Raw genomic sequence first — 15,636 nt, 5'->3', positions numbered from 1 at the left:
TATACACATGAATCAGATCCCCTCTCAGTCTTCTTTTCCCCAGGCTGAACAGAGCCGACTTACTCAGCCTTTCCTCATCAGGGAAGCGTTCCACGCCCCTCACCATCTTTGTGGCCCTGTCTTTAATGGTAAAAATGAGCAAACCCTGTCAGGAAGAACACAGGCTCACAGGACAGTCAGTTGCAATGCCTGCAGGCCAGGGCAACTGTGACACTGCAGAGCTCAGCTCAGTGCTCATCCCTGCATGGCATGCCCCAGTGCCAGACACCATCGCTCCAGCGGCCGTGAGATGCAGCACCCCGCGCTCTCACTCCCTGTGGGCTGCCCCGCACTGCCAGGAGCACGCCGGGCTCAGCCTCTTCCCAGAACAACTGCAGCCCTTCTGGCAGAGCTTCCCCCTCCTGCTGGAGCCCTGGTTTCCAGTTACAAGAAGGAGGAAAGCACCGAAAACAGCAGGCTGCTGAGTCACCAGCAGGAACTCACATCTGGCTGGCAGCAGGAGCAGCACTCCAACAGCCGGGTGCTCAGTTAGCCTAGAGTGGGCCGGCCTGCTCCCAGCAGCTCTGAGCCCCCCATGCTCTGCAGGCTGACCCACAGACAGCAGCTCCAAGAAACCCATGCTCTGCAGCGGGGCCAAACCAGTGGAGAGGTCGGCACAGGGGCCTGGCAACCCCACAGCAGGCCTGGGGGAGCAGGGCACCAGATCGGTGGGAGGAGGGTCAGGAAGCCCCTCACCAGGGAGGGGGAACCCAGCGCCACCTGAGGGGCTACAGGCCGGGCTGGGTGCTGTGGCACAGACGTGGCATCGGGGTGCAAGGGCTCACGGAGGTCCCACGGGAACCCTGTGCCATGGCCACCAGTGCTGGCTGCGCACAGCCACGCGGCACTGCCCGAGAGCCCTCCAAATCCTGGTTCCAATGCTGAGCCGTGCGAGGAGCGACGCACAGAGCTCCGGTGGGGCTGCGAGTCCCAGCGTGGAGAGGCAGGCGCACAGCAGACAAACATCCGTCCGTCTGTCCCTCGCCTTAGGAGAAGGAGCTCTTGGGACACGTATGTGGGGACACGGAGCTCGTGGAGCTCTAAGGCGGGTTTTTTCCGCCGGGGCCGCGTGAGGTGACACCCTTGTTCAGAGGGACATCGCCCGTCGGAGCCGCTCCGGGCCGCAGCGCAGCCGCCCCGCCCCCCGGTGCTGCCCCGATGGCGGCGGCGGTGCGTCCGGGCAGCCAGCGGCGGTGAGTGCGGGGACGGCTCGGGGTTGTGCGGGGCTGTGCGGGGCCCCACGGCCTCATCTCTGTCCCTGTCACCCTGCGGTGGCCGCACCAGCATGGCTGCGAAGCGAGGACGAGGCAAAGCCGCCTCGCGGAGCTGAAGGGAGCTGTGCCGGCTCTGCTGCCCCGCAGACTGTCCGTCCGGCTCCGCGTCGCTTGTTGCTTGCTGTGGTTTCTTGTGGCTTTCCTTCCATCTGCGTGCAGCTCCGAGCCGGAGCTCCCCCTTCTTTCTCTGTCCTTTAAGTGAAATGGGGAGAGAACATGGAAATGGGGCACCTGTGGGAACGGGCTGAGGGGAGAGGTGAGTTCAGCTTCCATCTCTTTGGATGCTGGGAAGCACCGAGTCTGCCGGTGGGTGCTAACGGGGGTTTGCAGAGACCCGTGCCTGGAGTGGGAAAAGAGACCACCGTCCCTAGTAAATTCCCACGGAGACAGCTATTAGCAGTGACATCAGTGTTAAAGCTCAGGGCTGTGAAGCCTGAGATGGCTTTGTCCCACTGCAGCCACTGCAGTGAATCTTGACAAACCTCTGAAGAAAGAGAAGGGAAAATTCGAGATGCCCACACATGCAGGGCTTTTAAACCATTAAATTGCACTGCTGTGTTTCTGTGTTTCCTAACTAGATTTTGTCTTTTCTTCCCCCTTCCCCTGCCCCCACCCCGTGCCTTTTTAAGGAGCTGAGCTGGGAAATCCTTGTTCAAACCATCCTCTTCTCAGTTGTATTTTTGTGGGACCGCTGCTTTGCTCACTCCCTGGAGAAGTGCCTCTTGCATCCAGGGCTCTCATCCTGGTGCCCTGTGGTGGCCCATCAGCAGCGTCCCTCTGTGCTGCTCTGGCTGTCAGAAGGACAGTTTTCTCCTCTAGGTCAGCACTGAAGCAAATCCCGGCTATCATCATGGGAGCTGTCTGGCTGGTTGGACTGATGGGGCTTATGTACATCTGGTTTCCCAAAGTTTCTGCCCAGAGTCCCATAAAAAGCCCCAGGGACCAGAAAACAGAGCACACCCTCTTGATCAATGAAATCAACGCTGACACCCCAGGAGAGGACACTTCTGAGTTTGTGGAGCTCTATCACACCAGTGGTCAAACAGCCCCTTTGGATGGCTACTACCTGGTTTTCTACAATGGCAATGGAAACCAAGCCTACAAAGTTCTGAACCTCCAAGGCAAGGCTACTAACAGCCGAGGGTTCTTCCTTGTTGGCTCTGCCTCTGTGAAGCCAGCAATAGTTATTCCTAAGAACACCATCCAGAACGGCCCTGACGCCATCGCTGTGTATTATGGAAAAGGGAGCTACAAGGAAGGCATGAGCGTCACAGGTAAAGGACTGGTGGATGCCTTGGTGCATAAGACGAAGAAGACAGACAGAGCAGATACGCTGCTGGGGGTGCTGACCCCCGGCAGAGATGCTTTGCTGGAGGACTCCACCTTCAGGTCTATGGACGAGTCAATCGAAAGGTGCCTTGGGGCGGACGCTCAGTGGTTCTTCCAGGTGGCCGTGCCGAGCCCAGGCACAGATAACCACTGCGTCCTCACTCCTCAGCTGAACGCATCCGCCGTCCTGATCAGTGAGGTCCACGTTGCCTCTTCTTTGGAAGATTCTGAGTTCATCGAGCTCCAGGGTCCCCACTCCACCGTGCTGAGGGACGTCGTCCTGGTGCTGATTGATGGTCGGACCAAAGACATTTATTTCACTATGGATGTTTATGGCAAGACTTCATTGGATGGGCTTCTCCTGATTGGCCCGGCACAAAGTGAAATCTCGGGTAAGGGCTGCACGTTGCTGGCTGCACGGAGCCGGGGGAGCTGTCTGCTGAGTCTGGGGTTGGAGGATGCTGTCTCTTTTTATGGTGGTTTGGCGTTGTGATGGATGAATGTGAGAATTCCAACTTGGTACTTGGTGATGGATAAAAGAGCTAATGAAAGGGAAAGGAGCTGCATAAAGCAAGTAAAATATTGGCAATTATTAAAAAAGAGAAAAAATTATTAAAAAAGAGAAAAAAAATGAGGAGATATCTCAGGCTGCTCAAAGAGGCTGTGATGCCCCATCCATCCCTGGAAGTGTTCAAGGCTGGGTTGGATGGGGCCCTGGGCAGCCTGGAGATTCGTGATCCTTGAGGTCCCTTCCAACCCTGGCCATTCTGTGATTCTGTGATTTGATACTACTGTGTAAATCCATTACTTGCTGGTATCTTGTATGGTGCAGTGTCCTGAACTCATAAAGGATATATTAGGATGGGAGAGATTCAGAGAAGGTCGGGAAGGATGGCCAGTGTGGGGCCCTGCTCAGAAGCAGAGGCTGTGCTCTCACCACACTCTCAGCACAGTTCCCACTTGTCCCTTCCCCTCAGTGCTCCCAGGCCACCGGAGGAGGAGGTGGAGGAAACGTCTCATTATTTTGGGTGCTCAAAAAAGAGATGTTGCAGCTGGGGATGCTGCCTCTGCAGATGCCTTGTGCAATTCTCTGACTCACCATTTGTGAGTCACGGCGTGCGTTCGTCACTCACAGATCTGGTTCCCACTTGCAATTCATGAAAGCTGAAGAACTGGGCTGTGTTGGAGTCAGCAGATGGGACAGTCCACAAAGCTGAGCAAAGCTCAGGCGAGTGCTGTGCAGGAAGGGGCAAGCTGCAGCAACTGAGGTGTGTCCTCATGATGGCAGCCCCACAATGTGTTGGTGCCCAGCCATCACAGAGCTGCATCAAGGGAGGGTTGGAGGTTGGTAGGGAAGGGTGCTGCACCTTGCTGTGCTCAGCAGCTCTCACTGGCTGGCAGAGAAGTGGCTGGGGGAAAAGGGAACACCACGCACAGGGAAGGAAATAGGGAAACCCCACCAAACTGCAGCCTTAATTCTATCTGCTGGAATCCTGGACTCTTGCTGAGTATCTGTATTCATGCAGAGAATGTGTGTTTGTGAATAACAAGGATTGTTAGTGAAATGCTAGAACAAAGTACTGCTATTTTAAAATATTTTTTGTGTATTGTCAGAATAACTGCTGCCGTAAATCTTAGTTCATTTTGCAGGCATCTTTTTTGAATTAAAAATGAGCATCTGCACCTGTTTTCCTGCTTCCCTGCTTCTGCCTGAAACAGCTTCACAGTCTGCAGCACCTGCAGAACAAGTGCTGCTCAGGATGCCCCTCTGCCCTCCTGCAGCCTGTGGAGCTGCCCATGAACAGGGAAATCTGGGCTATGAGAGTGGGAAATGTCAGGGAGCAGAAAGGTGTTGAGTATCCCACTTGTTTTCTGTGTTACTGTATCTGGAGCCATGCTAGTTTCCTGTACAGGGGGAATTGCTCATGCCTGGCTTGTGCAGCATGGTTTTTGGGGTGTCATTCTCGTATGTCTGACATGCTGTCCTTGTTCTTTTCCTTGCTGGTGTGCAGTGGACTTGGCATTCCCAGAGAACTCCACTCATCCTGTCCTCAGGGATGGCCCCAATGCCATTGCTCTCTACAGAGGCAACAGCAGCAGCTTTGCTCCAGGGAAAGCAGTGACAACAGCTGGCCTGCTGGATGCTTTCGTCTATACGAGCACTGAGGGACCGAGCCCTGAGCTGCTGGACACCCTGACACCAGGCAGACCTGCCTATAGGAGCGTGAGGTGAGAGAGAGCTTGCTGTCACAGCATTCCTTGGTGCCTGGGGTCATCCCTGCCCACGTCTTCAGCCCTCCTGAGAGCAGCCCTGACTGCCAGGAGGTTGAGGCCACCTGGGAGGTCGGGGTGTGGGTACATCTGTCTCCAGTTGGGTCCCTGCTGCCCTGTGCAAATGAGAGCTGATGGCACCTTGGGTCATCTCACATCCCACCTGAGGTGGTGGGTTCTTGGCATCTCCATTCAGGCCCTTCTAGTACTTGAATGGAGCTTATGAACAGGAGGGGAATTGACTTCTTACACAGTCTGATAGTGACAGGACGAGGGGGAATGGCTTTAAACCAAAAGAGGGGCAAATTAGGTGAAATGTTAGGGGAAAATTCTTCACTCAGAGGGCAATGAGGTGCTGGCATAGGCTGTCCAGAGAGGTTGTGGATGCCCCATCCCTGGAGGCATTCAACCCAGGTTGGACGAGGCCCTGTGCAGTCTGATCTGGAGGTTGGCAGCCCTGTCCACAGCAGGGGGTTGGGACTAGATGAGGTCCCTTCCAACCTAAGCCATTCTGTGATTCTATTTGATTCTGTGAGTTTCTGGGTGGGCATGAGAAAAGCCTGCCTGAGACCGCAGTAGTCAACTGTATCAGGAAAGAGTGTGGTCCACTCACTCCTGTGGCAGTCATCACTTAATCACAGCACATTCCTATTCCTTCCTTTGCACATGTTCTTCCCACTTGTCAAATAAACCTGCACTTGTCCCATAAGGAGGTTATAGCCTTCCCCGAGGAGCTCTGTTCTATGCAGCTCCTCATAGTGGGGCTTCTTCCCCTTTCCTTTGAGCTGAGCTCCTGCCTAATCATTTCACCCACAAGTGTTGCATTTCCAGTTTCCCTATTGTACCCTACTGCCTTCCCAGTGCTCACAGCCTGAGCATGAGTGCCTCTATACTAACTTATTTGTGTTCAGATCAGGCAAAAAATGAGTTGCCAGAAGATAAAAGGAGGCCCATGCTCTTCTCTTTTTAAGGCTTAGGGATGTCTTGGGCTCCATTTTTAGACAAGGAGGTGCTGATGAGGGTGGGATGACTCTCCAGACCCCAAGAAGGGAGAAGACTTTACTCTCTGGTGAGAATTTTCCCCCTCTGGTGCAGGCAGGTGTGAGTGGTGGGTGATGAGCAGACCGGTCTCTGGCTGGCAGGTTGTGTTCTGTCTCATTCTCACATCTGTATCTTTCAGGCACCAGCTTGGAGATGTGTCCATGAGCCAGTGCAACTGCTGCTCAGTGACTCGTGACTCCTTGTCCTATATCCTCAGCAGACCCACCCCTGGCACATTCAATGATTGCCCCAGCAGACGCTTCAGTCAGACTGTTTCCTTCTGCCTTCGTGTAGCAGGTGGGTATTGGTAACCTCTGCTTCTGTAGGCTGGACCTCCTGAAGAGCAGAGCGTGTACTCCACGGCCAGGATATCTAGAATATCCACCCAGGGTTGTGCTGGGGTACACATAGGTACACCAAGGAAATGCAGCCAGGACGTCTGACTGTTCTCTGCTGCACTGTTATTTGTGGCCGCCCTTTCTGGGCTGAAACTCTCTACTATTCACTCCCACTCCCGGGGTGAAGTGGAGCCTTTTGGGCTTTGCAGGTGATGAACAGGAGCTGAGTTGCAGAATGTCCCAGGGACCCATGTCCCAGAATGAGCTGGAGCTGTGCCTGAGGCTGCAGTTAGCTTTTTGTTGGGTAACAGTTAGCTTTTTGTTTCCTAGAATGCCAGGAGTGGCTCCCAAAGTCAGAAGAGATCCTGGTGACTCTGGTGCAGGCCCTTGACAGATCCTGCAGTTGTGGAGTTTTTCCAGCCTACTTCAAAGGTGAGGCAGTCAGGAGTGGAGGAGCCTGAGTGCTGTCAGTGGTTACTGCTCATCTGCTTTTGATTTTTAGCCCTGGGTTTCCTTCTGGTTTGCATCCTCCTGGCTTGGATCTCAGCTAACTTGAACTCGGTTCTGATCATGAAAGTGCTGAGAGTTGAGCAGAGTGTGATGCTGTTCTGCATTGTGCTCCACCAGCTCTGGCAGCCAGCACACATCAGTGCTGGTTTGCAAACGTTGAGTGTTTGCTGTCAGACAGATTATAGAAACACAGAATCATAAATGTTGGAGAAGACCATTAAGATCATCCAGTCCGACCATCAACCCATCACCATTTTGCCCACTGAACATGTCCCAAAGTGCCACATCTACCTTTTTCTTGATGTGGCAACAGGGCCAACATCCCAGCTTGGAGACTAACTGTCCTTGTGATCCATAAAGACTGAGCCAAGTTGCAGCAGAAGTGCGAGTGGACTTACTGGTCTGCACTGTTTTTCTGGTATCCCTGCTAGATTTCTGCACAAATGGGATGGGCACATGTGGATACATGAAGAAAACAGCGTGACTCTGCAGTGTGCATTGTCAGCAACAGCACTTTCAGCTCAGCATGTTTAGAGGCCCCAAAAAGATCATTCTATCTGCTGCTGGGGTTGCAAGGCTTCCAAAAGAATGAGGATGTCTGTCAGTGAGCTGTGTCATCTGGTCCCAGACTCAAGCTGCAGGGTGGTACTGGTGGTACAGGCTGCCCCACCAAACTCTTCTCTTGTGTCTGTCTGACCAGGGGGCAGTGGTGGTAGACGAGGAGCTGATGAGCTTTGTGTCCCTTCCAGGTGAAAGTGCATCTTTAGAGATGTGGGGACACTGAAACAGACCTCTGCTTGCCTTGGCAGATCTAAAGGCAGCCTGCCAGGACCAGGGGCTTGTGTTCACCACCCTGCTCACTGCAAAGTCAGAAGCCCAGCTGAGCAGCCTGCTGCTTGCCTTCCAGACCTTCCTGGAGAGCCCCAGGGCTGTGAGTTTTGACGAAAGGAATATCACAGCAGAAAGCTCCTGCTTCAAGGATATTCCTGTGCCAGACTTGACCCCAGGTACTGGTCATCATTCTTGTATGTTGGGGAACGCTGTGTTTGAGGATGAGCATGTGGGCCCAGCCCTCCCAGGTTCAGCTCCTTTATTTTACTGGTGTCCATATGCAGACAAGCTGTGAGAAGCTCTGGTTCCTCTGTGTGTAGGGGACACCAACATGATCTGGTGTGCTGTGAGGGGCAGCTCCTGTCACCTGTGGGGCATCGGGTTCATGTAGGGCTGGCACAGCCTTGGCTCCCAATGGACACTGTAAAGGCCGTTGGGAATCTCTATGTGTTGGTACAAGAGGGGAAACGTGTGTGTTGGGGTGCTGGGCAAACATCCACAGTCTTCTGCTGAATTTGGTCATTCTCCAGCAAGGCAGTGTGCAAAGCTGTGTTCCTTGCTCGGGGTGCCGTGCACAGGGCCGCGTTCTGTTCATGACATTTTTGCTTTCCTAGGCGCCCCATCAGCGATACCAAAAGGAACAGCAGAGCCCTCGAGACAAGCAGGCAAACTACTTATCAACGAGGTGAACCCAGACAACCCAGGGGGAAAAGAAGACACGGAGTACATTGAACTCTTCTACACTGGACAAACATCCTTTGACCTCCAGGGATACTGGTTGGTCCTCTACAATGGCAAGACAGGACGGGCCTACCGGGTGCTGGAGCTGTCTGGACACCGCACAGACAGTCTGGGTTTCTTCCTGGTGGGAAGCAGCGCTGTGCGCCCGGCACCCATGGTCAGGCTGCCCCCAAACACCATCCAGAATGGGGCTGATGCTGTGGCTCTCTACTACAGCAGCAGCGCGCGCTACGTGCTGAACATGGCTGTGACTGCCAAGGGGCTGGTGGACGCCGTGGTGTACACATCCCGAGGGCCAGAGAAGGCAGAGCAGCTGCTCAAGGTGCTGGTGCCAGGGCAGGGCATCCTGTATGAAAATGACTCACACAGCACAGAGGATGAGTCCCTGAGCCGCTGCCACAGCCTGAGTGCTAGACAGCAGAGCAGCTTCCAGGTGGGTTGATGGCAGATGTCTGCTCTCCATCTGTAGGCACTGAGAAAGCAATGGTCGTGTTTGAGTGTGTCCCTGATTCCCATCAGGGAAAGTGGGGCATTCTGCTGAGCCATTCCACCTCCAGTGAGCTGCTGCTGCTCTCACCTGCCCTCACCTTTCTGACCCTCCTGTGTGCCTCTTGTTGGCCAGATAACAGCCCCACACCCCATGCCTCAGAACCAGAAGATCCCTGGGGCAGCTCACATGTCAACAGTCCCAAAACCTGGGAGCCTGCTTGTGGGCAGCATTCTGGAGCCTTCAGTTACCCTGAGCCACCTCTTCAGTCCCACTTGCTTGGTGCCACTCTGTAATGCGTGGCACAGCACTTCACATCCCTCAAACCCAGTTTCCCATATGCCGGTGCATGAAGGACCCTCTTTGATCACTGGCAGGATTCAATTTTAATTTGTTCCAGTTGTTCTTTTTTTTAATGTTGAGCATCAAATAGGCCCCGTAAGAGAATGCTGGCAGAGTGCATAAGTCAGATAAGGGAGGGCTGTACTGTTGCACTGCTAACGTCTGCTGGGGTCAGGCCAGCACGGGGGAACGGGTGGGAGGCAGAAGGGCAGTAGCCCTGTTGGGCCTGACCAGGGGAACACAAGCAGATGGCAGCAGCTCTTGTATGTCCTGCAGGTGACTGTGATGACACCGCTCAAGGAGAATGCCTGCAGCAGCCCCTCTGCACCATCCACAGCCACCATCCGCATCAACGAGCTGGGCATGGCGGGCGGTGGAACCGTCCACTTCGTGGAGCTGGAAGGGCAGCCAGGGGCCAGCCTAGCTGGGCTCAGCCTGCTTGTCTTCAAGGGCCAGGAGGGCAAAGTGCAACGCAGCATCACACTGAGAGGCAGCATTGGGGCATCAGGGCTGCTACTGCTGGGCAGTGAGCACGGTGAGGCAGGCAGTGTGCACAGTGGGGCAGGCATTGGGCACCGTGTGGGCACCGTGGGGTGGGCGCTGGGCACCATGAATCAGGCTGTGGGCACCGTGGGGTGGGCCCACACTCAAGATGTTCACCCATTTATCCCACTGAAATTCCCAGGTGGGACGGAGTTGGCATTTGAGGACATCTCTGCTGCTAGTGAAGGCATCAGCGCTATTGCTCTGTACAGCACCAGTTTGGTTCCTGGTGGCATGAAGGCAACATCAGAGAACCTAGTGGATGCTGTGGTGTTCACGTGCGGGCCGAGCACAGTGGGAGGACACCTGGACATTCTTGGCCCGCTGTATGCTGTGCCCTGCGGTTATGACAGGTGAGGCCACTTCTCTGGAAGATGTCCCTGGGCTCTTGGCTCCCAGAGCCTTGGCTGGCATGCCACCAAACTTGCTGCTTTGTCCTGTGCAGCCAGGTGTATTCACCAGCTTTGAGTTGGAAAACAGATAGATGGGCAGTGTATTGCAATGGAAAATGCTTCTACTTCAGTGTAAGACAGCTCTTCCACTGCCAGGTGAATTTTGCTTAGCGAGAAATGGGCTTGAGACTTTCTCTTGGTAGGAGTGCTAATAGAATTTCTCCTTTCCACAAAATCAGCTCTTTTAGTTAAAACTGTCCTCTGCAAGTCCTCTGCTCCACTCTCACATGGCTCGGATAGAGGTTCTGTGTTGGCAGCCTGCCCCTGGGAGCACACATGAACCAGGAGCAGCCATAGGAGCGCCCTTTTCTCAGAAAATCAAAATCTCCAGCTTCTGGCTGCCTGAAACATTGTACTGAAAGGCCTCCTCCAGAAACCAGTCCCCTTGAATAGGTTTACTATGACCAAGCCCCAGTGCAGTCCAGCTGATGGGGTCAGCTGCTCCCATCTGTCACAGTCCTGTAAAGGCTGATTTCAGCTCCAGCAAACTGTCTGTCATCCCTGGCAGTGCAGGGATTGGGAGCACTGAGGGGGGGTGTCTGGTTGGAGCCTCAAAGACAGATAAATGTCTTTGATGATGGCATTGATGTGCTTACACTGCTCTTCTGGTGGACAGGTCCGTGTCCTTGAGCCGCTGCCCCTCCAGTGATGCCAGCACAGAGCTGCAGTTTGCCATCTCGGAGCCAACCCCTGGTCTGCAGAACAGCTGTCCTCAGGGCACCTTTGCCGTGGGTCTGGACCTGTGCTTCCTGATACCCAGTAAGCAGAGCTGCGTGCCCCCACCAGCATGTGGAAGCAGTGTGGTGCAGGCCACGGCTGCCTGTGGGAGGTGAGGGGCTAGCAGGAAACCTTCCCTGCACTGTTGATGTGATGGAAAACACACCACTGTCCCAAGTCGGCACTCTTGCTCGTGGTTTTGGTGCACGCTTGTGTGAAAGTGGCTGCATGTTTCATTTGAGACACCTGCAGGCTGCAGCTCCTGCTTGAGGTCCCACCAAATTGTATCCATGCCTGCTGAGCTGCGCTCCTGAGCTCAGGCAGGAAGCTGAGTATTTAGCATCGGGAGCGTGATGGAGATGCCATCACTGGGGCTGAGCTGCACTCAAGAGGGAACCACTTCTCTTCCCACAGATTGCTCTGTGTGGATCCTGAACCATGAGAGGATGCTGGAAAGCTTGAGGAAGGCCTTGGTGAGCTCTCTGGAGGAGAAATGCTCCTGTGGAGTCTCTGAGCTCTACCTGCAAGGTTGGTGCCCCTCTACATCTCCCTGGTTTGCACCGTGCCCCCCTCAGCCACTCCACTGGGCACCAAAGGGAGGGCTGTGTTCGCATTACTCTGGAGGTCCAGGAGGGCTCATTGCCCAGCAGCCAGTCCCTTCTCAGCCCAACCTACAGGCTGCTCGTGCTGAGAGTCCACAGTGGGCTGCCTATAGAGGAAGGGCAGCCTAGAGGGACCAAGAAATGGGAGTTTCCAGGTTAACCAAAGCATCTCGAAGCCATGCATTCTTCTGTAAGTCAGGTCCAAGGGCCAGTTCTGAAGTCAGAATTCATCCAGTATGTCATGGGATGGTGGAGATGGGCCTCATTACCCCTAACATGGGTGTCACACACTTTCTGAAATGGTCCTTGTCCCTTGTGCAGGGCTTCTGAGCCAGACAGCCTGGGGTGGCAGCTCTGATCTCCCCACTGAGTTGCTTATGTTGGTTACTATTTAGGACAGCTGCCTCAGAAGGGCTTTGTGAAGGGTGCCCTCAGGTGTCTGTGAGACAAACCGAATATCCTAAACCCGTAAAGTTTAGGATGGTTCTCAACCCTTTCTCAGCCAGGCTCCTATGTTTATTTGAAGTACCTGGAGCAAAAAGTCACTTCTGGAAGTCTTAGAGCCCTACCTCTTCAATTTTTATTTATTGGCTGAGCTTGAAGGAAATGAGGGATCTGCAGTCATGCTGGCTGTCAGTCCTCCCCTGCTCTAACACTATTTGATTTCTATCAGGTTTGATGGGGCCCTGGGCAATCTGATCTGGTGCTTGGTCTAGTGGTTAGCCGTCCTGCCTATGGCAGGGGATTTGGAACTTGATGATCCTTGGGGTCCCTTCCAATCCAAGCCATTCCATGGTTCTATGATTCTATGAACACATCTTTGTTCTTTTGAGCAGTTTCAGACAGTTCTGACCAGTGGGTAAAGATCATAATTTATGAAGCAGAGTTCAAAGGATTTTACTGGATTCAGAGGACAACTCCCAGCCCATTTTGTGGCTGAAAAAAGAAAAGGCAGAGCACGTGCTCAGGTTGCTTGTTATGAAGTGCGGTGCCCTACAGAGGGTGGTGAAGAGAGCATGGGGGGAGGAGGTGGTTCCTGGAGCAGGAGCAAGGTGTTCCCATGCAGCAGGTGGGCTCCCCCCTGCTCAAGGCATGCCGGTGCTTCTCTGCAGAGCTGAACCTGACGTGTGTAGACTCTGTGGTGAAGATCTCAGGTCGGATGCATGTTCCACTGCCAGAGCAGCAGCAGCCCGTGGAGAGCTGGCGCAAGGACCTCCTGGCCAGTCCCCACCGTTTTTCTGTGGATGGAAGAGAGTTGGAAACCAGCCTCGAGTGTACGGCCCAAAGAAGCACGCCGGTGTCATCGCAGAGCAGTTGTGAGTGGGAGCAGAGCTGGGCACGGGGATCAGCACCAGCAGGGCTGGGCTCACACATCTGGTGCTGCTGCTTACATAAAGCTGTCTTCTGGCACTGATGGGTGATGGGGAGTGGGGTAACGATGGCTGGCTGCTTCACTGTAAGGGGTGATAGGGCAGTCACCTTGCCATCTCAGTGCCCCAGATGCAGATGCCTGCATCTGCCTGTGGGCCTGGGGTAGCCCCATTCAAGAAGCCCCAGTGCTGGCTGCTTGAAGCCAGCCAGAGCTAGAGTTCCACAGGGTGTTTGCAGGCAGGTGGAAGAGGAGTGAGATGGGGGCTGGAGATGGCCCCCTCGTGGCACACCGTGCTGGGCAGAGTCCTGACTGCAACACCCCATCTCTGCCTTCACACCCCCAGCCTCCCTCCACAGCTGGGAGATCGCCCTGTTTGTCGTGGGAGCTCTGCTGCTCGCGCTCTTGCTGGTGGGCCTGGCGTTGCACTTCATCAAAAGGTGAGAAACCGATCCTAAAGTAACCACTGATAAAACCATGGGTGGAAGGGCTGCTCCTTGGAGCGAGCTGGAAGCGACGGATGGTTGAGGATAGGCTTGAGAGGAGACAGCTTCCACGTTACAGCACCGCTTTAAACAATTACTCGATGGCCCTAGCATTGCTAGAAGGCTGCTTAACGTTCCAGTGGTCAAAAGCAGTGTTGGTGGGAGTGTTATTTAACCAACTCAGGTGATGAAGATTCTGTGATCTTCTTTTATCGTTGGCTAGGGTGCTGCTATGCAAGTGCTAGAAGAGAGGAAAGTTCTTAAATCACATTTGAGGAATGGAAAACTCAGGAAGTGTTTTACAAGGGAGTGTAAAAAATACTGCCAGGTTTAGAGAGTCTCTTCCAGAAATCAGGGCAGCTTAAAGCCAATCTACTTGTGTAGGTGTTCTGCCCATTTTTCCCCACAGTGCTAACAGGCACCATGGTAAACTCAGTGATTGAAGACTGGTCATCCAGGATCTTCATTTTAAGTGCAAAGCTGAGATGAAGAGTGAGAGCCTGGTGCCCAGACACAGGAGGGGAGATGGAACAATCATTCCCTGCTTTCTGCCAAAGAACGGAGTAGCTGATCTTTCGTTTTACTTTGTCCATTGCTTTTCAGACGTTTCCAAAATTACACCAACATTGAATTGAACGACTGCACTGAGATGGCAGCAGACTTCTAATGCTCCCAGGTACACCTACAGTGGCACAGCCACCACCACCAAGGCCAGGCTTGTGTCTGCAGGTGGCAGACAAGCTGTCCAGCTCCCTCTTCCTCCAGGACCTGCAAAATCCCATGTGTGCAAAATCCCATATGAATATGTGGGTACATATACAGGTGTATACACACACACACATACATACACAACATGCCTGAACTATTTTTACACTTCTAATTTTTTACCTCAAACTAAAGGAGTTGAAAGAAACAAGCAAATTTTGTGCTGTGATGACCAGAAGGAAACCCCCTTGGCTCATGCACAGCCCTACAGCAGTGAAAGTCTTTCAGCCTCCCCTGATCCCCTCTTGTCCAGGCAAGGGAGTTCAGAGCATCATGCCTCTGAAACCCATGCTGTAGCAGTTCTGTAGCACCAACAGCTGGGGCCACCAGACTTTCTCTGCAGATAATCCATGTAGCCTTTAGGCAGCAGCCACAGACTCTGAAGCATAAGCTTCATGACTTTGTCCTCCTGTGGTGCCAGCTCACCCTGCTGTCAGTGCAGCCGTGCTAGAACACCCTGCCTTCACGAAAGGTCAGAGGAACTCCATCCTGAACTGGCACTGTGGGTGAGGGCTTAGCCGTGCTGCTGAATGGATGCAGGGCTGGTTGGTTGGCACAGCATCATGGTTCATGTGGAGCTGAGCTGCTGCAGCATCATCAGCATTTCCTGCTGGAGCCGCTGCTGATATTCCTGCTGGTGCTCCAGGTGGCACTGCCTCTCCAGCTCTGTGTGCGGTGCCTGCCTCAGCTCCTGGATCTCCGTGTGCAGCATTCAGCTACTCAGCAATGGCATGGGAGTCAGGAGCAGCAGGAAGTGCTGCTCCACCTCAAGAGGGATCTTAATTTCTAGGGCTTGTGGGATTGGGCAGGGCAGTCTGAGCGCTGGCATCTTTGACCTGAAACAGCAGGAGGCATGAGAGAAGTGAAAAATCACCAGCTGCTCCTTCAGTGAGGTCTGGCACTTTCTTCCCCCATGCTTCTCCCAGCCTGGTCTGGACCAAGATACAGCAGGGCACCATGCAGGACTACTCCTGTAGGCACCACAGTGCCTGCTCCAGCTGGAGCTAACAGGTCCTCTGGAACCTGCTCTGTCACCCAGCATCCTGCCTTTTCTGCTGAAGAGCCCTGTCTAGAAGCATTGTCTTTACCACCAGGGGTGAGCTCCTGGCAGGGGGCACAACCAGCCTCACCAAGATGGGTGGCATCTCTATGGGGGCAGCTTGGTCCCTAGTGTCAGCAGCTCTGTGGAGCCGTGGGGGCATTGTCACCTGCAAGGGGCAGAAGAGAAATGCCTCAATAGGCAATCCCATCCCCAAACTTCCTAGAGGAGAGGAGCAAGGAGCCCTCGCCCTGCAGGACTGGGTGGGGACCCAGCCGTACTCCTCCCAGGGGGCCGTCCTGCAGGTGAGCCCTCACCACCCTGGCAGAGCGAGGTCATGCTGACAATCTGAATGTCTTCCTTGCTGTCCTGGCTGATGGCAGGAGTTGTGCTGGGCAGTGCACGGAGCTGTGTGCCCAGCGGCTGGGGTTGCTCAGCCACGTGTCTCTGCTCCATGGACC

General features: G+C 54.1%; 1 protein-coding gene across 1 annotated transcript; it reads left to right on the top strand.

The window, feature by feature from the left end:
- Window positions 1–1,100: 1,100 nt before the first annotated feature.
- LOC128079054 (uncharacterized) lies at window positions 1,101–15,358 on the top strand. Its single transcript, XM_052679928.1, has 14 exons — window positions 1,101–1,232; window positions 1,943–3,034; window positions 4,655–4,871; window positions 6,094–6,251; window positions 6,623–6,724; window positions 7,612–7,809; window positions 8,248–8,807; window positions 9,480–9,738; window positions 9,889–10,099; window positions 10,815–10,957; window positions 11,330–11,443; window positions 12,630–12,833; window positions 13,233–13,326; window positions 13,975–15,358. Exons 2-14 carry the CDS (start codon window positions 2,164–2,166, stop codon window positions 14,036–14,038), a joined length of 3,195 nt encoding a protein of 1,064 aa, XP_052535888.1. The 5' UTR covers window positions 1,101–1,232; window positions 1,943–2,163; the 3' UTR covers window positions 14,039–15,358.
- Window positions 15,359–15,636: the final 278 nt, after the last annotated feature.

Source organism: Tympanuchus pallidicinctus, unplaced genomic scaffold (genome assembly GCF_026119805.1).
Source record: "Tympanuchus pallidicinctus isolate F22 unplaced genomic scaffold, pur_lepc_1.0 scaffold18, whole genome shotgun sequence".
NCBI lineage: Eukaryota > Metazoa > Chordata > Aves > Galliformes > Phasianidae > Tympanuchus > Tympanuchus pallidicinctus.
Note: the sequence above shows the minus strand (reverse complement) of the source record. Positions and strands in the feature narration are given on the sequence as shown.